Source organism: Dendrobates tinctorius, unplaced genomic scaffold, assembly GCF_039654945.1.
Source record: "Dendrobates tinctorius isolate UK_male_01 unplaced genomic scaffold, ASM3965494v1 ptg000126l, whole genome shotgun sequence".
NCBI lineage: Eukaryota > Metazoa > Chordata > Amphibia > Anura > Dendrobatidae > Dendrobates > Dendrobates tinctorius.
Genome location: NW_027361794.1, coordinates 21003219 through 21030706, shown reverse-complemented (window position 1 = coordinate 21030706; position 27488 = coordinate 21003219). Strand labels below are relative to the sequence as shown.

Sequence of the window (27488 nt, the reverse complement as noted above, 5' to 3'; positions counted from 1 at the left end):
ACCCACCCCACCGACAACCTCACAGCTAATTAAGAAATACTCACTTAGCCTCATTCTTGGTGCAGATACTGATGAACCCAGGATCTATGAGATATTTACCATACCATCCATAAAGGTAGCCCACTCGTCACTATGATGCCCATGAATTGAGAGGGCTTGTGGAGTTTGGTATTGGTCACCCTCCTTTCCATCATAACAATTTCAGAGATATCCATATTCCCATGACGATGATACCATTGAACAGAATAGTGAATCAGGGAGTCAAAAGCTCCTGATCCACCAATCAGCGTTCGCCTGTGAGTCTGAGACTCCGTGCAATGCAGACACAATGATGTTACTACATAATACCTGAGGTATGTACCCTCATTACTCACAATGCAGAGACTGGAGCAGTTCACCTCGGGATCAGGGTTGGGTAAGTAGTGTGTCTATTTTTTTAAATGTAAGGAATTGTGGGGGCTTAATATTAAAAGAAGAGCTGTTGAGACTCTCATACTGAATGAGTGGGTTGTGGTGGACTGTAAATGCCTCCATACTGACTGGGGGTCCTTATTTTCTGTAGCAGGTTGTGGTGGCCATAATACTGTCAGGTGTTGTGGGGGCTGTCATACTGTGTGGGGTCTGTGGGAGCCTTCATACTGTGTGGGAGACCCCATTTTGAGCTACGTGGGCACACAGGAGAAAAAATTCCTTGAGATGAGTCAGATAGGGATAAATAAGTGGGAAATACAGACCTTTGGTCTAGCTGGTTGCAGTCCTGAATTGATATGGTGTTGTGTGCCAGGAGAGAGACATCAGATAGTATGTTCTGAAAATCTGGATTGCAGGCGTGGCACCCCAGGAGTCTGGTTGCCACAGTGGCATTGCCTCCCTCACAGGGGGTGATGTCATGCCTGGAAGCAAGGAGGGTCCCCTTTACCAGGTAACACCAGCATCCAACACTGTTCCTGACTTCAGACTAGAAGGGGGAGCTCTAATACCAGGTTTCAGGAGAGCTTCCCTATAAGTTCTGACCTGGAGGCAGGGTTAGTCAGTCTGTGAAAAAGAGTGAAAGAAGAAGGAGGGAAGTGAAAGAGAACCTTGGGAGTGGAGCTGTGACCTAGCTCACCCCAGAGTTGAGCCCTAGAAACCAGACGCCGGAGTCCGTGGCTGTGTGAGTACAAAAGCCCCAGCAGCTAAATAGGAGGGCAGGGGACTGCAGCTCTCCTGGTCCCATCAACCACCCGTCGGCACAGCAGCACCCTAGAGCCTGGAGCCGTCACGAAGAAGAGACACCTATAGTAGGCTCAAGCTGCCTGCCATGAGGGCAAGGACTTAAGGACAGGGAGGAACAGAGGTCCAAGCATAGCTTTAGGCAGCCAGGACCTCAGAAGACAGAGCAATAGGAAGGCCTCAAAACTCATCTGGCTCAGGGGAACCTATATTGCTTCCAGGCTGCCCGGATCTCCATACCAACTGTCATCAGTGCCCCAGTCTGCATTTCAAATCATCAAGTAAAGGTAAAGAAAACTACAACCCTTGTGTGTTCAGTCATTCCCCACACCCTCAGTCCTGCACTCCAAGGTCAACGATGCCTTGTAAGAACTTTACCAGTAGCCCTGGGGCCCCACTCCATCTTTGGAGAGTAAAACCATCCCAGCTGCATCACCATCGGCCCCAGCAGTCTCCTTAAGCAGCGTCGGCCATCCATTGCCAAACACCATTGGTGGCGTCACATTAAATCCACTATAAACTTTCCCTCAGTATTTTTATTGCACGCCCAGGGCCACAGGCTGCGTCACTGCTGCCATGACATCTCCCGGAGAACCGACCGGCCCAGAACGATTGCCCCACAGCCCCGGTGGGCGTCGCACAAGCAGAGAGAATAGCAGAAACAAAGAGTAAGGTGAGGTTCTTAGCTCAGGTTTGCTGGACTATTTGGCTTATTGCAAAAGTTATGTACCTCCACATGTAGCCAGAAAGTTCCTGACTTTGCACAATGCAGAAGAAGCATTCATAAAGTGTAGTGCTTCCTATCTGATGTGTATACTTCTCATCAAGTTCTTGTTAAGTAAAGGAAAGTTTATTTTTGAGCTTTTGGTCTCCCTCATTCATCTCCATACCATCTGAGTTGGGCCTGCCAAGTACAACAGTAGCAAGTGGGTATATATAAAAAACTTCCTTCTCACCCCTCAATGGGGGTGGTCTTTGTTGTCCTTTCTCATTCTTGGGTCCTCTACCAGAGGCCTGGGTGTTTGAGGGTTCTGTGCAGGATCTTAGTTGTTCCCAGTATTGCTCTTTTCTGGACAGAGAGCTCAGATGTTGCTCCTGGAATCTGTTGTAGCCATTCTTCCAACTTAGGGGTCACTACTCCAAGTGCTTCTATCACCACTGGAATCACTGTTGCATTCACCTTCCACATCTTCAGTTCTTCTTTGAGGCCCTGGTATTTCTCCAGCTTCTCATATTCCTTCTTCCTAATGTTGCTGTCACTTGGCACTGCCACATCTATTATCATTGCTGTCTTCTGATCCTTGTCTACTTTGACAATGTCTGATTTGTTAGCCAACACCTGCTTATGTGGAAGTGGAACTTGAAGTCCCATAGGATTTTAGCCCTTTCATTTTCCACTTTTTCTGGGGTCTGCCACCAGGACTTAGGGGTGCTAAGCCCATATGCTGCACAGATGTTCCTGTATACATTTCCCGCTACTTGATTGTGGCGTTCAGTATACACTGTTCCTGCTTGCATTTTGCATCCTGACACTATGTGTTGGACTGTTTCTGAGGTTTCTTTGCATAGTCTGCACCTTGGGCCTTGTCTTGTGTGGTAGATTCCTGCTTCTATGGATCTTGTACTTAGTGCTTGCTTTTGTCCTGCTATGATTAGTGCCTTTGTGCTGTCTCGGAGTCCAGCTTTCTTCAACCATTGGTAGGATTTCTCCATGTCAGCCACTTCCATTATCTGTTGGTGCTACATCCCATGCAGCGGCTTGTCTTGCCTTGGAGCTTCATGTTCCTGTTCTTCCTTCCAGATATGTTGTTGTTGCTGCCTTAGGTTTTCTCTTAGCATCTCATCTTCTGGCGCCATTCTGTTGATGTATTCCTGTATACTCCTTGTTTCATCCATAATGGTGGCTTGGATGCTTATCGAGCCTCGACCACCCTCCTTTCTGTTGGTATACAATCTTTGGGTGCTAGAATTAGGGTGGAGACCTCCATGCATTGTGAGGAGCTTTCGTGTCTTCACAGCTGCAGCTTCCATCTTTTCTTTTGGCCAGCACACTATGCCAGCAGGGTATCTGATAACTGGCAGGGCTTATGTATCAATGGCACTGATTTTATTCTTCCCATTGAGCTGGCTCTTCAAGACCTGTCTTACCCTTTGATGTTATTTGGATGTTGCTGCTTTCCTTGCCTCCTCATCATGATTACCGTATCCCTGTGGGATGCCGAGGTACTTGTAGCATGTCTGTACATCTGCTGTATGCCCTGCTGGTAATTCCACTCCATCGGCCTTGACTACCGTGCCTCTCTTTATTACCAACCGGCCGCACTTCTCCAGTCCGAAGGACATCCTAGTATCTTTACTGTAGATCCTTGTTAGGTGGATCAGTGAATCGATGTCTCATTCATTTTTCGCATACAGCTTGATATCGTCCATATAGAGGAGGTGGCTGATGATGCTTCCACCCTTGAACTTGTATACATAGCCAGACTCTGTAATTATCTGACTGAGGGGGTTGAAGCCTATGCAGAACAGCAATGGGGACAGTGCATCACCTTGGTATATGCCGCATTTGATGGTCACTTGTGCTAGTTGTCTTGAGTTGACTTCCATTGTTGTTCTCCATAGCCCCATTGAATTTCTGAGGAAGGTTCTTAATTTCCTGTTGACATTGTAGAGAGCCAAGCATTCACAGATCCATGTGTATGGCAATGAGTCATAGGCTTTCCTCTAGTTAATCCAGGCTGTGCTGAGATTGGTCTGTCTGGATCTTGAGTGACTGCTGCATCTACTAGGAGCTGGTGCTTAGAGCTGCTTGTGTTGGTCCTGATGCCTTTCTGAGGAGCTCCTCAATTATATTCTAAGGCTCCTGACACTATAATACTACCTTAGGTGGCTGTTTTAGCTGTTAAAAGTGCATAACCGCCAACGTGGGAGTCTGTAGGGTTCATACAAAATATATCAGTAGTGGTCCTTTGGCAAGACTACTATAGTGCCTACCTCCTTAAATATGAGAGTGTCACGAACAAAGAGAGTTATACCAGCTTGGACGTCGCCCGGATTAACAAGGTCTGCATCAGATGTCGAGGAACCAGGACAATCTGATGATAAATGGGCTACTGGAACAAACCATTCATGGACAAGTCGAGAGAACCTGGATCTGATGAAATGCTACTATAACAGCAGAGCAAATGAGAGCGGATATATGAAGCGTATGATGATACTCTGGATGGATATAAGACCTGCAGGTCCACTGACTGAGAAACAACTAGTCACCCAACGTTTCAATATCATAAAGAGAAAGCTATTATCACAACTTGCGATGGATTAAATGCACTGCAGAACCACCTTTCATGAAGACCTGGAAGAACAACATGTGCAACCCCCTGAAGATCCTGATCCAATCCTGCAACTAGAGAGCACTGCAGCTGATCTGAAACAGAAGATCGTAGATAAACTAAATACCATCAACACCAGAGAATGACTGCCAAGGCTCAGCAAAGGAAAACCACCAGATTGTATGCTAGAAGATGCCAATAGAGCACTTGCATCAATACCTACCTCCACTATAACTCAAACAAATAAACTGATCTATGCTACTGCCTCAGTAATCATGGAAATGCTTGGCTATACAACCAGCAAGAACAACAGAAGTATGTGCCCCCCTTGGAAAAGAAGGCTGGAGACAAAAATCAAGGTGACACAAAGGGAAGTCAGCCAACTAACAGAAATACAGAAAGGTGTTAAGATCTAGAATAAGATCAAGCTGGACAAGTGCAAAGACATGACCCCAGCTGAAACCCTAGAGACTGCTAAGCAAAGGCTCTCAGCACTCGCTGCAAGACTAAGGAGATACACTAGAGAAGCTGAGGCCAAGAAGATAAATGCTCTGTTCTCCAAAGAACCATCCAAAGTGTACTCCCAACTACAGAACAGCAGGGAAGCCTGTGTGTGGCTGTGTGTGTAATAGGACATTTAGTGAGGTCATAGCCATGTGATCACCTGTGGGTGTGGTTATGGACCATATAAGGTACCTGAGGTCCGGTCACATGAGAGAGAGCGCATGGATCTGATTGGACCATGTGGAAGGTCCAGCAGGCCTAGGTGGAGGAAGGTGGGCTACTTTCCTGAAGACCGCGTGCTGAGGCTGCTGTCCTGGTGAGGCCTATGGATATTGGCTGTATGTGAGGAGGGATTAGCTTCCTGTGTTTTGCTGAGGCTCCAGGACTGAGCCTGAAATAATGGACATTTATGCTTGTTTTCGCCTGACCTAAAGGCTACTTCTTATGCTTTGTGCTGCTTTATGGGTTAAGAAGCAATAAACCCTACGAACTTTTAAAGGAACGTGCCTTCTTGATTGGCTCCTGAGCGAGTTGAATCCCTACTATATATATAGACTATCCTCATGGAGTCAGTTTCTAACTGTGCAGACACATGCACATTTGTGGCCTACTGGAGGTCATTTTGCAGGGCTTTGGTAGTGCTCCTCCTGTTCCTCCTTGCACAAAGGCTGAGGTAGCGGTCCTGCTGCTGGGTTGTTGCCCTCCTATGGCCCCCTACAAGTCTCCTCATGTACTGGCCTGTCTCGTGGTAGCGCTTCTGCACAATACGCTGACAGACACAGCAATCCTTCTTGTCACAGATCGCATTGATGTGCCATCCTGGATGAGCTGCACTACCTGAGCCACTTGTGTGGGTTGTAGAATCCGTCTCATGCTACCAACAGTGTGAAAGCACAACCAACATTCAAAAGTGACCAAAACATCAGCCAGAAGGCATTGGTACTGAAATGTGATCTGTGGTCCCCACCTGCAGAACCACTCCTTTTTTGAGGGTGTCTTGATAATTGCCAATAACTTCCATCTGTTGTATATTCCATTTGCACAACAGCATGTGAAATTGATTGTCAATCAGTGTTGCTTCCTCTGTGGACAGTTTGATTTCACAGAAGTTTGATTTGATACTTGGAGTTATATTCTGGTAAGTGTTCCCTTTATTTTTTGAGCAGTGTGTGTGTGTGTGTGTGTGTGTGAATATATATATATATATATATATATATATTATAGGTCCAATTCCAGTTTTTGCTGTCAGACCTGTGATTTCTATCTACTCCACTGTGTATAGGATAATAGGATATAATAAAATTGTTATTGATGTAACTTAACTAACATTGTGCAGTGACTTTGTTTTCCATATAGTGACGGATATTTCTTGTTGCTAAAACTGTGATTTTTTTTCACATTAAAACTTTTTTTAAGTTTTTTAAACCCCTCTGATCAGTGCGAACATACAACATACAAGCCTCTGATGGCTCCGGTGATGCACTGTACTACTGTAGTGCCGTGTATCATCACTGCCTGTCAGTGTAATAACGGCCCCATACACATGAGATAAGTGTTGGCTGAATGGTCATTTGGCAGACGGCTATCTCTCCCGACTCCCCCATACACACAAATATTCCAGCTTTCCTGTGGTCTGTATGAGAGAGTCACCTCCAGACTCCTCTAGCGGAGCATTATCTACAGGAAGAACAAACAGATTATCCTCTGAAATTCAGGATGCCAGATCCTTCTCTGCCCTGACATCATCTGTTGGGAGGCCCCCAAATACATTATATGGTCGCCCAAACTCCCCAAAATCAGTGCTTTCATGTAACTTTAGACTAATGTGTATGGGGACGATAAAAGGTAACTTATTGGACGCTGCCTCTGGCCCGGCCTAATAGACCTTCATACATTGCAGGCCAAGAAATCATTATTAGGCATGTAAGTATTGTAGTAACTAGGCCGCCCCATACTATCGAGTACTTGGGGGCGGAGGGGCATACAGCCGAACTCTGTCACACCTTCTTAGATGCCATGTTTGCTTTTCACAGCAGCAAGTGGTTAAACTGTCAGGGTTTTTGTTGCAGCCGCACCTGTGCCGTCCCTGCGGTGTACATCTATGTTCTGGGGCCCAAAAGGGTTAATTTTTTTTAAACAATTGTTTATTGTGTGAAATAATAAAATGTGTCTTCTGCTTTTTTCATGTATTTTTCTTTTTAGAAGAACTGTGGGAGACAATTTTCTTTAGAAACATTTTAATGTTTTTTTCTGGTGTTTTTCTTGTAATACAGGAAAGCCTAAGGCCAGAAATAAACTCCATAAATCACTGTACATGGAGACTTTGGGATCAGATCATTTCTGTCCACGGTGTTTGTGCAAACAAAAAATCTTTTCTGAAAGCCTCAATCTTCTGTGTGTGAATCAGACCTCAGATCTAACGTGATAGAAGATTACAGTGCGGGGAAGACGGGAAACCTTCATATAGACGGCCGGTGGGGATGGAGTCAGTGACGGACTCCGGCCAAATATGTTTCTAGAGCCGTAGTAGAAGATGAAGATGTCGTCCTCATCATGAAGTAGTTATTTCTCCTGTCCCGTGTAATGAATATCTCCTGCAGTATTGCTAATGCCGATTCCAGTGTCGGTAAATGAGACGAGAATTAGCGTTATGGAAGATGAGTCTATGAGAAACGTATTCAGCTGCCGACTCCGAGGGAGAAACTGCTTGTTGTCTGTGGCCTAAATATATAGGTTTTATTAGTAGATGTAAAGAAGGAAACTAAATACTGTAAAATAATAAATCTCCTCATATGTTTCCCTTATTATCTCCAGTAATTGTATTATTACACAGGAATGTTATACTGTTACATCGGCTCATCTTCTCATTCAGGTCTCTACAATATCGGATCCTCTCAGTGATGATCTTCTATATAAGAGAATTTTCCTGATTTACCCATCAAAGATGGATATGGACAGAGACAAGATGGCGGAGAGGATATTACACCTCACCCTAGAGATCCTCTTCCGGCTTACTGGAGAGGTGAGAGATTCCGATGACGTCACATTACATCATTCTCATCTATGGGAATAGCAGATGGACAGAACTGGAGAGGTGAGGACTCTGGAAATGTCTGTAGTGAGATTTATTAATGTGTGTCTCCATAACCAGGATTACACAGTAGTGAAGAAGACCTCTAGTGAGCGCTGTCAGGACCCTGTGTCTGAGGGATGGGGAAGACCCCTGAGCCCAATCACGGGACCTCCACCTCACCCCCTGATGCATGAGGACATCAATCACCAGAAGATCCTAGACCTCATCTACAAGATGATTGAGCTGCTGACTGGACAGGTGACACCGCTGGGAATGCTGGGACATTATACAGTAACGCTATGAAGGGATCGGGGGATGACGGTATCATTGTATGTGTCAGGTTCCTATAAGGTGTCAGGATGTTGCCGTCTATTTCTCCATGGAGGAGTGGGAGTATTTAGAAGGACACAAAGATCTGTACACGGACGTCATGATAGAGGTTCCCCAGCCCCTCACATCACCAGGTAATAGAAAGGACTAAATACACACGGCCTTTAATTATCTGTATGTAAAGAATGAATTCAGTCCCTGTCTGTGTTTCCTCCAGTTCTATCCAGTAAGAGGACAACACCAGAGAGATGTCCCCGTCCTGTTCTTCCACAGGACTGTAAACAAGAAGATCCCAGTGTTCCTCAGGATCATCAGGTAGATGGAGAGAAGGTGTCATGAGATCTTCACTATGATGTGTAGACGGCTGTGAGGGTCTTGTGCTCAGTCTTGTTTTATCCACCAGTGTTATATGTTTTATACTTGTGTAATGAGAACGGTGGAGATGGCAGGATTAGAGCTGATCATAGATGTGACTTCTCCACCTGTGACTTTTACAATATTTGTTTCAGGGTGAAGATCTGACCCATATTAATACTACAGAGACATATGTGAGGGGTGATGAGTGGTGTAAACAGGAGATTCCTATATATGACTACCCAGGTGAGCAGTAACCATTAAATATAGACAAGTCACAGATTCTTCTCAGTCACCACTGTGGCTGCTTTATCGGTCGTGTAGTCCAGTCATATCACAATTGTGTGATCACCATTTTCCCTCCTGACCACAACATTCTCCTCCACCTAAAACTGTTCAATTGACTTTGAGCATTGAAAGCTCTTTCCTATAGAACTTACGACCTGGAGGATCCACCTATCCCCTGGGAATAAAAGATGCTGACCCTCACCTGTCCAAATATGTTAACTATAAAGCCGAATGAAATCGTATGTAGAATGTGCAGAAAAGTTAGAAAATCAAAAAAAGTATTATGATGAGCCTGTAAGAGAAAGCGGAGGGTAATGATGCTGTTGGCTTCCTAGATCCCTGATATCTTATTGGATGAATCTACCTTCTCTCCGTTCTGTGCTGCTGAATGTCTCATATGGTCCCTACAAGACCAGGTCCAGTCTTTCTGGCCAAACTTTGCTTTTATAATCAACAACATTAAATGTGCAGTGAGGCCAAGTGTGAATTTCTGCACAAAATATCAACAGAGTTTCCCTTTATTTTGATCTCTCAGTTTGTATTAAAACTAATTTCAAGCAGGTTTGTGATAAATTACATAAAACCATTACACCTGAGCCATGATATATCTCTAAGCTGTGCGAGGCTGATGGCTGTGATATACATTTATTCACCCCTGCAGGAGATGTGTTGGCATGGCTCGAGCCCTGACTTCATGGATTCACTCCACGTCATATATTACATTGTTTTCGGTCCTGAAATGGGGAGTAATATTATTTTCTCTAATCTTCTGGTCAGGACTCATAGTAGCTCCAATTGTCCAGCATAAATGAGTGCAACTCTGGTTTAGTGTTGGAGTTCTCCCCTCCTATTTACGTTGTTGTTGGAGATGTAACATATTTTTTTATTCTATGTCTTTTTTTTACCTGTTCATTCTGTATGATACATTGATTGTGGTGGGATTGTCCTGCCTCACTTATGTAAGTCTGTAACTCCCTGATAGTCTTAAAAAAAGCTCTCCATCGCCTCTTCCAAATGTCCAAGATCTAAATATAAACTGAACTGTCAGCAGGATTGTGCACAGTAACCTACACACAGTGTCAGGTCGGCGCCGTTATACTGATTATATTGATACCTGGTGATGAAATCCGTCTTGTGGTTGTTGCTTAAACCCTTTACCCCGAGGGTGGTTTGCACGTTAATGACCGGGCCAATTTTTACACATCTGATCTCTATCCCTTTATGAGGCAATAAATCTGGAACGCTTCCATGGATCTCGGTGATTCTGAGAATGTTTCTTTTTTCGTGACGTATTGTACTTCATGATGGGGTAAAATTTCTTTGATATAACTTGCGTTTTATTTGTTAACAAAAGGAAATTTGCAAAAATTTGGAAAATTTTGCAATTTCCCAACTTTGAATTTTCATGCCCTTAAATCACAGAGATATGGCACACAAAATACTTAATGAGTAACATTACCCACATGTTTACTTTACATCAGCACAATTTTGGAACAAAAATGTTTTTTGTTAGGAAGTTATCAGGGTTAAAAGTTATACAGCAGTTTATCATTTTTACAACATCATTTTTTTAGGGACCACATCACATTTGAAGTCACTTTGAAGGGTCTGTTGTGAATTCTCTCTCTGGCTTCCCTCTGGTGATTACTGAATGTAGTGGAGCTGGTCAGATTGACAGAGGGGTTGTGAGTTCTCTTTCTGGGCTCCCTCTGGTGGTTACTGGAGGTAGTGGAGCTGATCTGATTGACAGAGGCTTGTCACCTGATAATGAGGAAGATGATTGGAGATCTGGGGTTTCTGATTGGGATTTAAGACAGCTGACTCCCTCTATCCCTGCTGATGATTTTCTTTCTGTGCCTTCTGAGGTCTGATGTCTCCTGCTCTTTCCCTGCATGGTTCAGCTAAGTGGTTCATTTGCTATTCTATTTGCATTTGATCTGGTTTTGTCTATCTCTGCTTTGTGCGGGTCAGCTAGCTCCGGCTGGGGCTGTGCTGAATCACCGCCCATATGTTACTGCTTGTGCCAGTTTGTTTTGTCTCCTGTTATATTGTTTCTTTTTTCTGGTTTGCTTTCAGAATATACCAGAGTGCTGATAGGGCAGCACGGTGGCTCAGTGGTTAGCTGTCCTGGGTTCGAATCCCACCAAGGACAACATCTGCAAGGAGTTTGTATGTTCTCCCCGTGTTTGAGTGGGTTTCCTCCGGGTGCTCCGGTTTCCTCCCACACTCCAAAAACATACTGATAGGGAATTTAGCTTGTGAGCCCCATCAGGGACAGTGATGAAAATATGTGCAAACTGTAAAGCACTGCGGAATATTTTAGCGCTATATAAAAAAAATAAAGAAGAAGAAAGAAGATATAGTGGGGGCGATGTCGTGCGATTTCAGTGTTTTTTGTGCATCAGACGTGTTGGACTTTTTGCAGGGTTTTCTGCATGATTGCAGACAGTGTCTTTCCTTTCCTGTCCAGTCTAGTCAGTGTGGGCCCCATCGTTTTCTCAGTATATTTTCCTGCCTGCATGTGTTTTTTAATCTTGTCTCACCAACAATATATGTTTGGGGGCTATCTATTCCTTTGGGGTCTGCTCTGGGGCAGTTTAGATTTCCCCTTTTTTGCTTTAGGCTTAGTTAGCTCTCCGGCTGTGCCGAGGCATCTAGGATCATTGTAGGTACGCTGCACGGCTACTACTAGTTGTGTGGACAGGAACAGGGGTCTGCAATCTGCTTAGTTACCAACCTCTCTGGTTTTCTGAGGCTTAGCCTGGGCCTGCTATCCTCCTCGGTGACCCATTCATAACAGGGGTCTATATGATAGAAATTACCCAAAAGTGACACCATTCTAAAAACTGCACCCATCAAGGTGCTAAATACCACATTTAAGATGTTTATTAACCCTTCAGGTGCTTCACAGGAATGTTTGGAATGTTTACAAAAATAACCATTTAACATTTTTTCACAAAAAATTTACTTTAGATACGATTTTTTTTTTCATTTTACCAAGGGTAACAGGAGAAATCGGACCCCAAAATTTGATACCCCATATGTGCAGATACCCACTGTTTGGGTGCATGGCAGAGCTCAGAAGGGAAGTAGCGCAGTTTGATGTTTTCAACGCAAAATTGGCTGGAATTGAGATCGAATGCCATGTTGCATTTGGAGAGCCCCTGAAGTGCCTAAACAGTGGAAACCCCCCCACAAGTTACACCATTTTGGAAACTAGACCGCCAAAGGAACTTATCTATATGTGTGGTGAGCACTTTGAACCCCCAAGTGCTTCATAGAAGTTTATAAGGTAGAGATGAGAAAATAAAAAAAATCATATTTTTTTCGCAAAAATGATTTTTCACCCCCAATATTTTATTTTACCAAGGGTAACAGGAGAAATTGGACACCAAGAGTTGTTGTACAATTTGTGCTGAGTATGCTGATGCCACATATGTGGGAGTAAACCACTGTTTGGACGCATGGCAGAGCTTGAAAGGGAAGGAACGCAGTTTGACTTTTTCAACGCAAAATTGGCTGGAATTCAGATTGAAGGCTGTCATGTTTGGAGAGCCCCTAATGTGCCTAAACAGTGTAAACCCCCCACAAGTGACACCATTTGGGAAACTAGACCTCTTAAGAATCTTATCTAGATGTGTGGTGAGCACTTTGAACCCCCAAGTGCTTCACAAAAGTATATAACATAGAGCCGTAAAAATAAAAAAAACATTTTTTTCAAACAAATAAGAAAATTTCGCCCCCAATTTTTTTTATTTTCACAAGTGTAACAGAAGAAATTGGGCCCCAGAAGTTATTGTGCAATTTGTCCTGAGTATGTTGGTACCCCATATGTGGGGGTAAAGCACTGGTCAGTAACACATGGCAGAGCTCAGAAGGGAAGGAGTGCCAGATTTTACTGTTATGCCATCACCAAATGGGAGAGCCCATGAGGTGCCAAAACAGCAGAACCCCCCCATAAGTGAACCCATCTTACAAACTACACCTCTCAATGAATTCATCTATGGGAGAAGTGATCATATTGACACCATGGGTGTGTCACAGAGTTTTATACCATTGGGCAATGAGGACAAAATAACTATATTTTTACCACCAAATTTTTATTTTAGCCAAAAATTTTACATTTTCACACAAGAAATGATGGGGTAAAAATGGCAGCAAAATTTGTCCCACAATTTCTACCGAACGTGGCAATACCCCATATGTGGCTGTACAGTGCTACTTAGCCATGTAGAGAGACTCGGGAGGAACGGAGAGCTATTTGCCTATTCAAGTGAATGAGTCTGTGCACATGTCAGTGTGTTTCCCCGGACCGTGGACATGCACATGTAACTATAGGATTAATAATAATAATCTTTATTTATATAGCGCCAACATATTCCACAGCGCTTTACAGTTTAACAGTTTCAAAACACAAGTCATAAGTAACAGCATTAACAATACAATAATTAAAGCAAAATAAGACGAAAAAAGACAACCCTGCTCGTGAGAGCTTGCAATCTACCATGAGGTGAGGGAGATACAAAGTACAGGTGTGTATTTACAATTGTTTATTTGCAATGAAGGTCCAGCCATCTTGAGGGAGTGAAGGATGGATGGAGATAGTGAATGGGCTATACACGCACACTTACTCATAGAATGACTTTGATTAGTGAACGTGATAAGCCGCTCTGAACAAATGTGTTTTGAGGGAGCGCCTAAAACTATGCAAATTGTGGTTAGTCCTAATTTCTTGGGGTAGAGCATTCCAGAGGATAGGAACAGCACGGGAGAAGTCTTGGAGTCGGGAGTGGGAGGTACGGATTAGTGCAGAGGTTAGTCGAAAGTCGTTTGCAGAGCGCAGCGATCGGCTAGGCCGATAGACAGAAATGAGGGAGGAGATGTAGGGGGGTGCCGCACCATGGAGAGCTTTGTGGGTGAGAACAAGTACTTTGAATTGGATCCTATAATGAATGGGCAGCCAGTGTAATGACTGACGAAGGGCGGACACGTCCGAGTACCGATTAGCCAGATGGACGACCCTGGCTGCTGCATTAAGTATGGACTGGAGAGGGGATAGTTGAGTGACGGGGAGGCCAATTAATAGAGCGTTGCAGTAATCCAACGGGAGTGGATCAATGCTACAGTGAGGGTTTTTGTTGTTTCCATGGTGAGAAAAGGGCAGATTCTAGAGATCTTCTTTAGGCGTAAGCGGCAAGAGCGGGCAAGGGATTGTATATGGGATGTGAAGGAGAGATTGGTGTCAAACATAACACCCAGACAGCGCTCCTGCTGCCGGGGAGTTATTGTGGTACCACCCACGGAGAGGAAAATGTCAGATTTAGGGAGGTTGGTAGACGGCGGGAGCAGAAGAAGTTCAGTTTTGGAGAGGTTGAGTTTCAGATAGAGAGTGGACATGATATTGCAGACTGCGGACAGACAGTCACTAGCGTTCTGTAGTACAGAGGGGGTAAGGTCGGGGGAAAACGTATATAGTTGTGTGTCATCAGCATAAAGATGGGACCAAAAGCCAAATCTGCTGATGGTCTGTCCAATTGGGGCTGTGTAGAGAGAGAAGAGAAGGGGGCCAAGGACTGAGCCCTGAGGTACCCCGACAGCAAGAGGAAGAGGAGATGAAGAGGAGCCAGAGAACAAAACACTGAAGGAGCGGTCAGAGAGATAGGAAGAGAACCAGGAGAGAGCAGTGTCCTTAATGCCTAGTGACTGGAGCCTAGAGAGTAGGAGATGGTGGTCAACAGTATCGAAAGCTGCAGATAGGTCAAGAAGAATGAGCAGAGAGTGGTCACCATTACGTTTTGCTGTCAGAAGGTCATTGGTCAGTTTGACGAGTGCAGTTTCAGTTGAATGTAGGGGGTGGAAGCCGGACTGTGAAGGGTCTAGATGGGAGTGAGTGGAGAGGTAACGGGTAAGGCGGGAGTAAACTAGGCGCTCCAAAAGTTTAGAGATGAAGGGGAGATTGGAGACTGGTCTGTAATTGTTTGTGCAGGATGGGTCGAGAGCGGGTTTCTTTAGTAATGGATTAATGATGGTGTGTTTGAAGGAGGATGGGAAAATACCAGAGGAGAGGGAGAGATTAAAGATTGTAGTTAGGTGGGTTGTGACGACTGGAGAGAGAGACTGGAGGAGATGTGAGGGAATGGGGTCGGTAGTGCATGTAGTCGGACGAGAAGAAGAGAGGAGTCTGGAGACTTCTTCTTCTGTGATGGGATCAAATGTGGAAAATGAGCCAAGGGAGATGCAGGAAGGGATGGGAGTCAGAGCACTTGGTGGTTGGGAGCAGATTTCCTGACGGATATTATCTATTTTTTTGTAAAGTGGGAGGCCAGGTCATTAGCACAAATGTCTGTGATAGGGGCTTGTGCTTTTGGCCTGAGGAGGGAGTGAAAAGTGTCAAAAAGTTTCTTGGGGTTGTTGGCTAGTGAGGAGATCAGGGTGGTGAAGTAGGTCTGTTTGGCGAGGTGAAGGGCAGCGTCATAGGTTCTTAACAGAAATTTGAAATGGATGAAGTCTTCTGGTGTGCGGGTTTTTCTCCATAGGCGTTCAACACTCCTAGAGCATCGCTGGAGAAGTTGAGTTTGCGATGTGAGCCAGGGCTGTTTTACTCTGTGCTTGGAGGTTCTGAGGGTGAGGGGAGCTACTTGGTCAAGGGTGCTTCTAAGAGTGTCATTGTAGTGATGAACAGCCAGATTAGGACAGGAAAAAGAGGAGATTGGGGACAGCAATGGGTGTGGGGAGTCTGAAAGTGTCTGAGGGTTAATGGCTTGTAGATTTCTGTGTGGTAGGTAGGAGTGAGCTGGGGTGGGCGAGGATTTGTGAGCGTGAAGGAGAGGATGTTGTGGTCAGAGAGTGGAAGCGGTGAGTTATTTAGGTGGGAGATTGAACAGAGCCGGCCGAAGACCAGATCAAGGGTCTTACCGTCCTTATGTGTCTCAGAGGTTGAAAGCTGTGAGAGGCCTAGAGAGGTGGTTAGTGATAGAAGCTGGGATGCAGATATGGAAGTAGGGCTGTTAATGGGGATGTTGAAGTCTCCCAGGATAAGGGTTGGAAGTTCTGAGGACATGAAGTGTGGCAGCCAGGCTGAAAAGTGGTCAAGGAAGTGGGTGGGTGAGCCTGGGGGTCGGTATATGACCGCTACTCTGAGGGAGAGGGGACGGAAGAGCCTGATGGTGTGGACCTCAAAAGAAGGGAATAAGTGTGATGGAACTGGGGGGATGACCTGGAAAGTGCATTGTGGGGACAGGAATATGCCGACTCCACCATCATGTCTGTTTGTGGGTCTCGAGGAATGAGAGAATTGTAAGCCACCATAGGAAATGGCAGCAGGAGAGACAGTGTCAGAATCCTGAATCCAGGTTTCAGTGAGGGCCAACAGATTAAGAGAGTTGTTCAGAAAGTAGTTGTGTAGGAAAAGAAGCTTGCTACAAGCAGACCGTGGATTCCAGAGGGCATAATTAAAAGATGGAGATGAGGGAGTGCAAGTAATATTAATAAGATTATTATGGTTTCGATATGAGGTAGGGTAGGGGTTGAGGTTGGGGGATGGTGGACCAGGGTTGGGGGAGATGTCCCCTGAAGTCAGTAGGAGTAGGAAGATAAAGAGCAAATAGTTGTTTTTTTCTGCGATGTGTTTGGGCAAGATGGGCTGAGGTTTCTCAGGAAGGTGAGGAGTGCATGGGAGCTGTACATGGGAAAGGGAAGTATAGAGGGGCTGATGTGTATGAGTCGTGATGGAGGGGGGATAGGGTGGTGAATGTGGATGGCAAAGGAACACAGGAGGATAAAAATAAAGCACATGGTTAAAAGGGAGAGCAAAGTGTGGGTTACCTGACTCCTGCCCTGACTAACTGCCATGTATAACTGCCGTTTTCCTGATGCTTAGCTTCTGTGATGCTTTGCTTATGGGATGCTTGCATGCTGCACTCCACACTTAGATTAGATTAGTAATGGATAGCATGGCAGATACACTGGTGACATCAACCCCACAAATATGAACCCAACATGCCACCGCTACAGGGCAAGTGAGAAGAGCTGGGCAAAGCACCAGAATTGGCACATCTAATAGATGCGCCTTTTCTGGGGAACTGCAGACTGCAAGAACAACAGCCACAACTGTGAGGTTTAGCAAGGCTGGTGGTCAAAAATGGGGGTGACCGCACGCTGTTTTTTTAATTATTTAAATAAGTTAAAAAAATAGCGTGGGGACCCCTCTATTCTTAATAATGAGCCTTGCTGACAGCTGAGGGATTGCAGCCCTCAGATGTGAGTTTTGTCTGGCTGGTTATCCAAAATAGGGGGGACCCACACTGTTTTTTTAAATTACCGTTTTTATTTACAGCGCAGGAGCAGCAGATGAATACTCCCATCCGCCGCTGCTGCTGTCACTGTTATTAGGAGCAGCAGGGGTACACTGATGGGAGTAATAGTCCAATCAGCCACTGCCTGATGTCTCTTTTATTACTAAAATGAAACTCTCATCATTCTCCCCTGCTCGCTCCGATCACTGGCAGAGTAGGTGAGAATAATGAGAGCACCCGCCACCGCGGAACAGCGCTTTCTGTAACGCTTCTCCACTGGCGCCCATCTGTGTGGTACTGATGCGGCACAGGCATGCCATATGTGTGCTGCAAGTATTACACACACGGACACTAACATCTCCGGTACCGGAAATATCAGGACGTGTGAAAGAGGCGTTATAGTGGGTTTTTATGTTTGGCTGCTGTCAGACACTAAGGCTGGTTTCACACTTGCGTTGGGCAGAGCTGCGGTGGGCTGCATACTTCCTCCATTAAGCCTGCCCACTGTCGCACCTCTTCCATTCAGCTTCGCCTACATCTGCCTGCGTCCTGCGTACCTATCTTTAACATTGGGTACGCAGCCATGCGGATGCCTCCACATGCATCGTTTTGACGCTGCTCTGACTGCAACAAAACGTAGCGTTGCGTTTGACAAGTTCAACGAAGAGTCAAAACGACGCAAGCGAAGGTATCCACATACACCCGCATGACCTGCGTACCCAATGTTAAAGATAGGTACGCAGGATGCAGACAGACATAGGTGGAGCTGAATGGAAGAGGTGCGGCAGTGGGCAGGGCTTAACAGAGGAAGTATGCTGCCCTCTGCATTCTTACAGACGCTTTCTGTTGCAAAAAATAGTTTTTGTATCACCACATTTTGAGAGCTATAATTTTTCCATATTTTGACCCGCCGAGTCATGTGAGGTCTTATTTTTTGTGGGACGAGTTGACGTTTTTATTGGTACCATTTTCGGGCACGTGACATTTTTTGATCGCTTTTTATTCCGATTTTTGGGACGCAGAATGAACAAAAACCAGCATTTCATAAATTTCTTTTGGGGGGGTGCATTTACACCGTTCTGCGCGTGGTAAAATTGATAAAGCGGTTTTACTCTTCTGGTCAGTACGGTTACAGCGATACCTCATTTAATTCTTTTTTTATGTTTTGGTGCTTTTATACAATAAAAACTATTTTATAGAAAAAATAATTATTTTTGCATCACTTTATTCTATGAGCTATAACTTTTTTCTTTTTCTGGTGATGAAGCCTTATGGCGGCTCGTTTTTTGCAGGACAAGATGATGTTTTCAGTGGTACCACGTTTATTTATATCCGTCTTTTTGATCGCATGCTATTCCACTTTTTTGTTTGGCGGTATGATGATAATGCATTGTTTTTTGCCTTGTTTTTTTTTTCATGGCGTTCACTTAAGTGGTTAACTAGTGGGACATTTTTGTAGGTCGGGTGTTACGGATGCGGCGATATCAAATATGTGTACTTTTATTGTTTAGATTTTTTTTCATTCTAATATTTAGATAAAATATATTTTGATTTTCTTATTATTTTTTGTTTAAGTATTTGTACAATTATTTACATTTTTTTTAAGTCTTTTGTAACTTTTTTACTTAGTCCCACTATGGTACAATAAATTTTTGCAGTCTGATCACTTGTATAGCATGCTGATGAAGCAGCATCTTCATGCCATAGAAGCTGTCGGCGCTGCACTGACAGAGAGACTTGGTGATCAATGTCTAATATTTCTTCTTAAAACTCATCTGACCGAAAATATTGGACCTTACGATAGTTTAGATTGTGAAGTCACCGGGCCCCATACGCTTATTACTCCAGAGAGCTTTCACCACTAGTTACTCATTTATTACTGATGAAGACTGTTGAGTTTGATCATTTCAGTAGATGTGTTATTGTCTATAGTCACAGTTTTTGATTTCAGTAGTGTCAAAAATACTCTGATTTAACCTCTTCCCGCAGCCAGTTTTGTGTTCTCAGGCCCAATTTTTAAAATCTGACGTGTGTCACTTTATGTGTTGATAACTTTGGAATTATTAACAAAGGATAATAGAAAAATGGATTTTACGAGTTATTTACCAACTTCGCACAATACCCTATGTACGGTTGTGCACTACTGTCTGGGCACATGGCAGGGTTCAGAAGAGAAGGAGCGCCATTTAGCTATTTGAATGCAGATCTGGCTGGAATAGTTTGCAGACACAATGTATTGGGTCACTTGGCAGCTCAAAAGATGTCCACCATGAACAAGCTTGGCACTATCTTCTCTGCTTTCCATATCCCAAGGATTGCCTTGCTCATCGCCCGTTAATACCCTTACATGGATCTGGACTTACATTAGGACCCCCTATGCTTGGACCATGGTGTTACCTGCTATTCTGTGGTGTTAGAATGCAAGAATAGTCAGGTAGCTGGGTCAGAACCAGAAGCACAGAATACAGAATCAGAACACACCAGAGTAGTCAGTAAACGGGTCACGGTCACAACAGGGAACAAATACACAAGCCACAAGCTGAGCACAGAGGACTGAAAAAGAGGTGTTACGGGCTGGCAGACCGCACCAAATAATATAATGACAGTAGGTGCGTTTGCAGCCAGGGGTCCACCGTGCAGAGGTGGTAAACTGCTGCTTAGTAATGGCGGATGTATATAGCAGTATACAAAGGTCATACGCAGGTTAACATCACCCGGTGTGAACAGGAGCGGTCTCTGTCACGTCACAGAGCCGCAGTACTGCGAATCTTAAATGCCGGAGTCTGTTAGCACTTACAGAGCTCGGCAAGGGGGTGCTCAGAATGTGGTCACGGAACTCTGCCCCAAGGACACAGGGTCAGAGTCCCTCTAGACCTTCTGAGCACGTGGCGTCGCACCTGCGGACACCACTATAGACGCTGACCTTGGAGAAGTGTCGAGCACATGCATCGTGGCATGTAGAGCCAGTGGTGGACACTGATTCTAGTCTCTAACTCAGCCTCTACCTACACCTAGACCTGGGCGCTTGACAGGCTAGGCTGCACAACACATGCATACCAAGGGAAGGGGTTTCCAATGAGTCATTCACCAGAGACATTCATACATGCATACAACACTCACTTCACATGGTCTAATCTTTGTCTATACTAGCGCATGGCTGTGTGGCTGTGCGGCCATGCAACTCTTTTATAGCAGCGTCCTTCCGGGACCACCTTCCTGACGGTCCAATCCGACCTGGAGAAGGACCTGAGCATGTGACCTCCGATCTCCAATGAGAGATCGTCCCACGGGCATGCTCAGTGGAACGAAAGGAGGACTGGGAGACTGCCGAATGCAAGGCTCGGAATTCCTGCTGTGCAGCGACCGGAACTCGATGCCTAACATTACCCCCCTCCTAGTGCCCCCTCCTTTCTGAGCCTCGCTACGCTCAAATGCTGCAATAAGGAGCAGAACGTGTATGTTCTCCACTGGCTCCCAGGTCTGAGCCTCTGGACCATGACCCTTCCAATCCACAAAATAAAGCTTTTTGCCCCGCATCACCTTGCACCCCACGATGGCATTGACCTCAAACTCATCCGAAGACAGGTCCGATGTCCCGGCAGATGACTCGGAGAACCGGGACATGTGAACAGGCTTAAGGAGGGACACATGGAACGTGTCAGAGATAGCCAAGTGTGGTGGAAGGGTCAGACCTTAGACCACAGGGTTGATCTGTTCAAGGACCTTGAAGGGGCCAATTTAGCGTGGTACGAACTTAGCGGACTCAACCCGCAGCCTGATGTTTCGGGCGGAGAACCACACTAAGTCACCAGGGGCAAAGGTTGGAGCAGGGCGCTGGTGTGCATCAGCGGAGGTCCTCATTCTCTCCTTGGAGGGTGTGGTACTTTCCAATTGGCTGAAGTTGGTAGCAGATTACTCCAGCTGGACAGATGAGATTGGACACACCATATGCCGAAGCCCTAATATAACTAAATGACAGAAAACTAAAATAGTCGTAATCCCCAGAAAGTGATTCCATTTTATAAATTAATTCACTGAGGGTTATAATCTATAGGAGGAGTGAGGGTCCCAGGGTCGCTGCTGGTGGAGGCTGGAGTAGGGTGATGTTGCCGCCTGCCGCTGCAGGTGTCCGTTGCTCCTGAGAGTGTCCAGTGCTGCTGCGGGTCTCTAGTGCTGCGCGGGGGTGTCCGATGCTGTGGGGGCTCTGCCGACACTTTGTAAAAGGCCAGAGCCCCCGCAGTTCCATGGCTTCCTGTGTGGTGGACTGCAGGAAAATGGCTGCCAGGAATGGCACATGCGCAGATGGAGATCTCGGCACCAAGATCATGTGCGATGAGAGCGGAGATCTCCTCTCCCAAGATCTTGGTGCCGAGATCTCCATCTGCGCATATGGCGACCATTTTCCCGGAGTCCACCGCACAGGAAGCCATGGAACTGCGGGGGCTCTGGCGTTTTACAAAATGTTGGAAGAGCCCCCGCAGCATCGGAGACACTTGCGCAGCACCGGAGACCCCCAATGCACCACCGGGCACTTGCAGCACCGCCGGACACCCCCTCATCCCAGCCTGCAACAAAGTTACCGGTAAAGTATATCCTCATTATAAGATGCACCCCCATTTTCCCCTAAAATTTGGGGGGGAAAAAGTGTGTCTTATAATCCGAAAAATACGGCAAGTGGGTTGTTCTCACTATAGTATTGCTGAATACAGGGATCCTAAATGTTGTTTGAGCACACTGCAAGAAGTGAGTGCGGATTTTGCTGGATTGGTTTATGGAAACCTTGTTGCTTTTCAACAGTCTTTGAGCCACTAATAGTGTGGGAACCTCTGTTTTTCCATTGACAGATGATGGACCTGAGTGAGGACTTTTTTGTGAGATGAGAATTGGTATTATTTCCGCCTACATAACATTGATTGGTTTCTTTTTATTCTATATTTGGGAGGCAGAATGAACAAACAGTTGCACATCACGCACTACTGGTTCATCCAACAAGGTTTTCTATTTGACTGTGAACTGTCATTGTCTTAGTAAATAATTAAAGTTTTTTACACAGCTTGCCATTTTGACGGACAGTTTAAGTAGAAATGTTCAAAAACATAAAACTCAAGGATATTTTACTGAAAAATAATAATTATTTTTTATCTTAGCAGATGACTGTACCAGGAGATCAGAGGGACAGCTGACATCTTCAGTTTTTAAATCTGATGATCTTGAGATCCTACAAGATACAACTGAAGTGATTGCTTTTACTCCTGATATACCATCCATTCACAGCAAAGATCTGTCATTTGATCCTATGAAACAGGTCCCATTTTCTGATTCATTACCGACTACGAAGGAAAATCAAATTCACAAAAGAGGCATTAAAAAACAAACTGTTCCTAAAGCAAAGAAGCCATTTTCATGTTCAGAATGTGGGAAATATTTTACATGGAAATCAGAGCTTGTTACTCACCTGAGAACTCACACAGGGGAGAAGCCTTTTTTCTGTTCAGAATGTGGGAAATGTTTTAATCAGAAATGGGTTCTTGATAGGCACAGGAGAACTCACACAGGGGAGAAGCCTTTTTCCTGTTCAGAATGTGGGAAATGTTTTAACTATAAATCAGATTGTGTTAAGCACCAGAGAATCCACACAGGGGAGAAGCCTTTTTCTTGTTTAGAATGTGGGAAATGTTTTAACAATAAATCAGATTGTATTAGGCACCAGAAAATCCACACAGGGGAGAAGCCTTTTTCCTGTTCAGAATGTGGAAAATGTTTTGCACATAAATCACATTTTGTTAACCACAAGAGAACTCACACAGGGGAGAAGCATGTTTCTTGTTCAGAAAGTGGGAAATGTTTTAACCGGAAATCAAATGTTAATAAACATCAGAGATGTTACATAGGGGAGAAGCCTTTTTCATTTTCTTAATATGGGAAATATTTTACTTGGAATCAACTGTTAACCCAAAATTGGATCTTCTTAAAGGGGTTGTCTCTTGTCATTCCTCATGTTTGCTGACAAAAGGATAAAACTAAATTGTATTAATTCCAGATGTAAAACTATACCCTTCACCCCCTGAAGGTTAGTCAGAAGGTGACTAATAGAAAAGAACCCACATTTCAGTGTATAAGGTGAGGTGACGTATACACACTTCCTCTCCAAGCCTCTCATGTCTACTCGTTTTGTTGTCCTCACCAAAGGCGACTTATCAGGAGACTTTATTTAACCCCTTCACCCCCAAGGGTGGTTTGCACGTTCATGACCGGGCCAATTTTTACAATTCTGACCACTGTACCTTTATGAGGTCATAACTCTGGAACGCTTCTATGGATCCCGGTGATTCTGACATTGTTTTCTCGTGACATATTGTACTTCATGTTAGTGGTAAAATTTCATTCAAATAACTTGCGTTTATTTGTGAAAAAAACAGAAATTTGGCAAAAATTTTGAAAATTTCCCAATTTTCCAACTTTGAATTTTTATGCCCTTAAATCACAGAGATACGGCACACAAAAAACTTGATAAGTAACATTTCCCACGTGTTTACTTTACATCAGCACAATTTTGGAACCAAAATTTTTTTTTGTTAGGAAGTTATAAGGGTTAAAAGTTGACCAGCGATTTCTCATTTTTACAACACCATTTTATTTTTAGGACCACATCACATTTGAAGCCACTTTGAGGGGTCTATATGATAGAAAATACACAAAAGTGACACCATTCTAAAAACTGCACCCCTTAAGGTGCTCAAAACCACATTCAAGAAGTTTATTAACCCTTTAGGTGCGTCACAGGAATTTTTTTGAATATTTAAAAAAAATGAACATCTAACTTTTTTTCACAAAAAAAATACTTCAGGTTCAATTTTTTTTTATTTTACCAAGGGTAACAGGAGAAATTGGACTGCAAAAGTTATTGTGCAATTTGTCCTGAGTACGCTGATACCTGATTTGTGGGGGGGAACGACTGTTTCGGCGCATGGCAGAGCTCAGAATGGAAGGAGCGCCGTTTGACTTTTTCAGTGCAAAATTGGCTGGAATTCAGATCGGACGCCATGTCACGTTTGGAGAGTCCCTGATGTACCTAAACAGTGGAAACTCCCTACAAGTGACCCCATTTTGGAAACTAGACCCCCCAAGGAACTTATCTAGATATGTGGTGAAAACTTTGAACCCACAAGGGCTTTACAGAAGTTTATAACGTACAGCGGTACAATTAAAAAATCATATTTTTTCCACAAAAATGATCTTTTCACCCCAATTTTTATTTTCCCAAGGGTAACAGGACCCTAAAAGTTATTGTGCAATTTGTCCTGAGTACGCTGATACCCCACATGTGGGGGTAAACCACTATTTGGGCGCATGGCAGAGCTCGGAAGGGAAGCAGCGCCATTTGACGTTTTTGGCTGGAATTGAGATCGGACACCATGTCGCGATTGGAAAACCCCTGATGTACCTAAACAGTGGAAACCCCCCACAAATGACACCATTTTGGAAACTAGACCCTCCAAGGAACTTATCTAGATGTGTGGTGAGCACTTTGAACCCCCCAGTGCTTCACAGAAGTTTATAACGCCCGGGCGTGAAAATAAAAAATTCGTATTTTTTCCACAAACATGATCTTTTAGTCACCATTTTTTTTATTTTCCCAAGGGTAACAGGAGAAATTGAACCCCAAAAGTTGTTGTCCAATTTGTCCTGAGTAAGCCGACACCCCATATGTGGGAGAAAACTACTGTATGGACACACGTCAGGGCTCGGAAGGGAAGTAGTGACGTTTTGGAATGCAGACTTTGATGGAATGGTCTGCGGGTGTCATGTTGCCTTTGGAGAGCCCCTAATGTACCTAAACAGTGGAAACACCCACAAATGACCCCATTTTGGAAACGAGAACCCCTAAGGAACTTATCTAGATGTGTGGTGAGCACTTTGAACCCCCAAGGGCTTCACAGAAGTTTATAATGCCCGAGCATGAAAATAAAAAAATCGTATTTTTTCCACAAACATGATCAATTAGTCCCCAATTTTTTCATTTTCCCAAGGGTAACAGGAGAAATTGGACCGCAAAAGTTGTTGTCCAATTTGTCATGAGTATGCTGACACCCCATATGTGGGAGAAAACTACTGTATGGACACACGTCGGGGCTCGGAAGGGAAGCAGTGCCATTTTGGAATGCAGACTTTGATGGAATGGTCTGCGGGTGTCATGTTGCCTTTGGAGAGCCCCTAATGTACCTAAACAGTGGAAACACCCACAAATGACCCCATTTTGGACACTAGACCCCCCCCACGGAACTTATCTAGATGTGTGGTGAGCACTTTGAACCCCCAAGTGCTTCACAGAAGTTTATAACGCTCGGACGTGAAAATAAAAAAATCATTTTTTTCCACAAAAATGATATTTTTGCCCCCAATTTTTTATTTTCCTAAGGGCAACAGGAGAAATTGGACCCCAAAAATTGTTTTGCAATTTGTCCTGAGTAGGCTGATACCCTACATGTGGGGGTAAATCACTGTTTGGGCGCATGGCAGAGCTTTTAAGGGAAGGAGCACCATATGACTTTTTCAACTCAGAATTGGCTGGAAATGAGATCAGACACAATGTTGCATTTGGAGAGCCCCTGATGTGCCCAAACAGTGGAAACCCCCAATTCTAACTCCAACCCTAACCCCAACACACCCCTAACTCTAATCTCAGCCCTAACCCAAGCCCTAACCCTAATGGAAAAATGGAAATAAATACATTTTTTTAATTTTATTATTTTTCCCTAACTAAGGGGGATATAACGGGGGGTTTGATTTACTATTTATGGCGGTTTTTATTTTTGGCAGCTGTCGCACGCTAAAAGACGCTTTTTATTGTAAAAATAGTTTTTGCATCACCACATATTGAGAGCTATAATTGTTCCGTATTTTGACCCACCGAGTCATGTGAGGTCTTATTTTTTGCGGGACGAGTTGACGTTTTTATTGGTACCATTTTCGGGCACGTGACTTTTTTTATCGCTTTTTATTCCGATTTTTGGGACGCAGAATGAACAAAAACAAGCGTTTCATGAATTTCTTTTGGGGGGGTGCGTTTACACCGTTCCGCGTGCGGTAAAATTGATAAAGCAGTTTTATTCTTCGGGTCAGTACGGTTACAGCGATACCTCATTTAGGTCGTTTTTTTATGTTTTGTCGGTTTTATGCAATGAAAACTATTTTATATAAAAAATATTTTTGCATCGCTTTATTCTGCGAGCTATAACTTTTTAATTTTTTCGCTGATGATGCTGTGTGGTGGCTCGTTTTTTGCGGGACAAGATGATGTTTTCAGTGGTACCATGGATATTTATATGCGTCTTTTTGATCGTGCGTTATTACACTTTTTGTTTGGCGGTATGATAATAAATCATTTTTTGCTTCGTTTTTTATTTTTATTTTTTAAAGGGTTCTCTAAAGGGGTTAACTAATGGGACAGTTTTATAGGGCGGGTCGTTATGGACGCGGCGATACCTAATATGTGTACTTTTATTGTTTTGGGTTTTTTTTATTTTCAAAAAATGAATTTATTGGGGAATATTTTTTTTTTTTTTTTTTTTACTAATTTATTTGGCGATTTTTAAAAATTATTTTTACACTTTTTTTTTTTATTTTTTTTTTACTTTATTACATAGTCCCAGGTGGGACATCACTGTCCTGTGACAGATCGCTAATCTGACACATCACAGATCACTGTGACAGATCAGCAATCTGTCACAGGCATTGAAGAAGACTTCCTCTTGCCTGCGCTTTGCAGGCACTGAGGAAGCCAGCTTCCTCCAGGCCCCCGAAGGCCCCCGTCGCCATCTTGGATTCGGGAGCCTGGAGGAAAGGAGCCCCCCGCAGCAGCGCTGCACATTGCGCTGCCGTGGGGGGCTCAGGGAAGCACGGAGGGAGCCCCCTCCCTACCGATGCTTCCCTTTAACTCCCGGTACACCGCGATCATGTTTGATCGCGGTGTGCAAGGGGTTAACGTGTCGGGGGCGGTCCGTGACCGCCCCTGACACATAGTGCCGGGTGTCAGCTGTGATAATCAGCTGACACCCGGCCGCGATCAGCGGCGCTCACCACGTGGGCGCCGCTGATCGC

General features: G+C 44.4%; 2 protein-coding genes across 3 annotated transcripts in view; both read left to right on the top strand.

The window, feature by feature from the left end:
* The window catches only part of LOC141047079 (oocyte zinc finger protein XlCOF8.4-like), a 37093-nt gene extending 13676 nt beyond the window's left edge, over positions 1-23417 (top strand). For both annotated transcript variants that reach the window (XM_073542024.1, XM_073542023.1), the window contains exons 2-7: positions 7921-8070; positions 8200-8379; positions 8462-8585; positions 8669-8766; positions 8961-9051; positions 22535-23417. In XM_073542024.1, coding sequence (XP_073398125.1) covers positions 7921-8070; positions 8200-8379; positions 8462-8585; positions 8669-8766; positions 8961-9051; positions 22535-23304 — 1413 coding nt within the window. In that variant the 3' untranslated portion in view covers positions 23305-23417. The remainder of the gene's footprint in view (positions 1-7920; positions 8071-8199; positions 8380-8461; positions 8586-8668; positions 8767-8960; positions 9052-22534) is intronic.
* The window catches only part of LOC141047167 (uncharacterized), a 549720-nt gene that overhangs the window by 119920 nt on the left and 402312 nt on the right, over positions 1-27488 (top strand). The window lies entirely within an intron of this gene.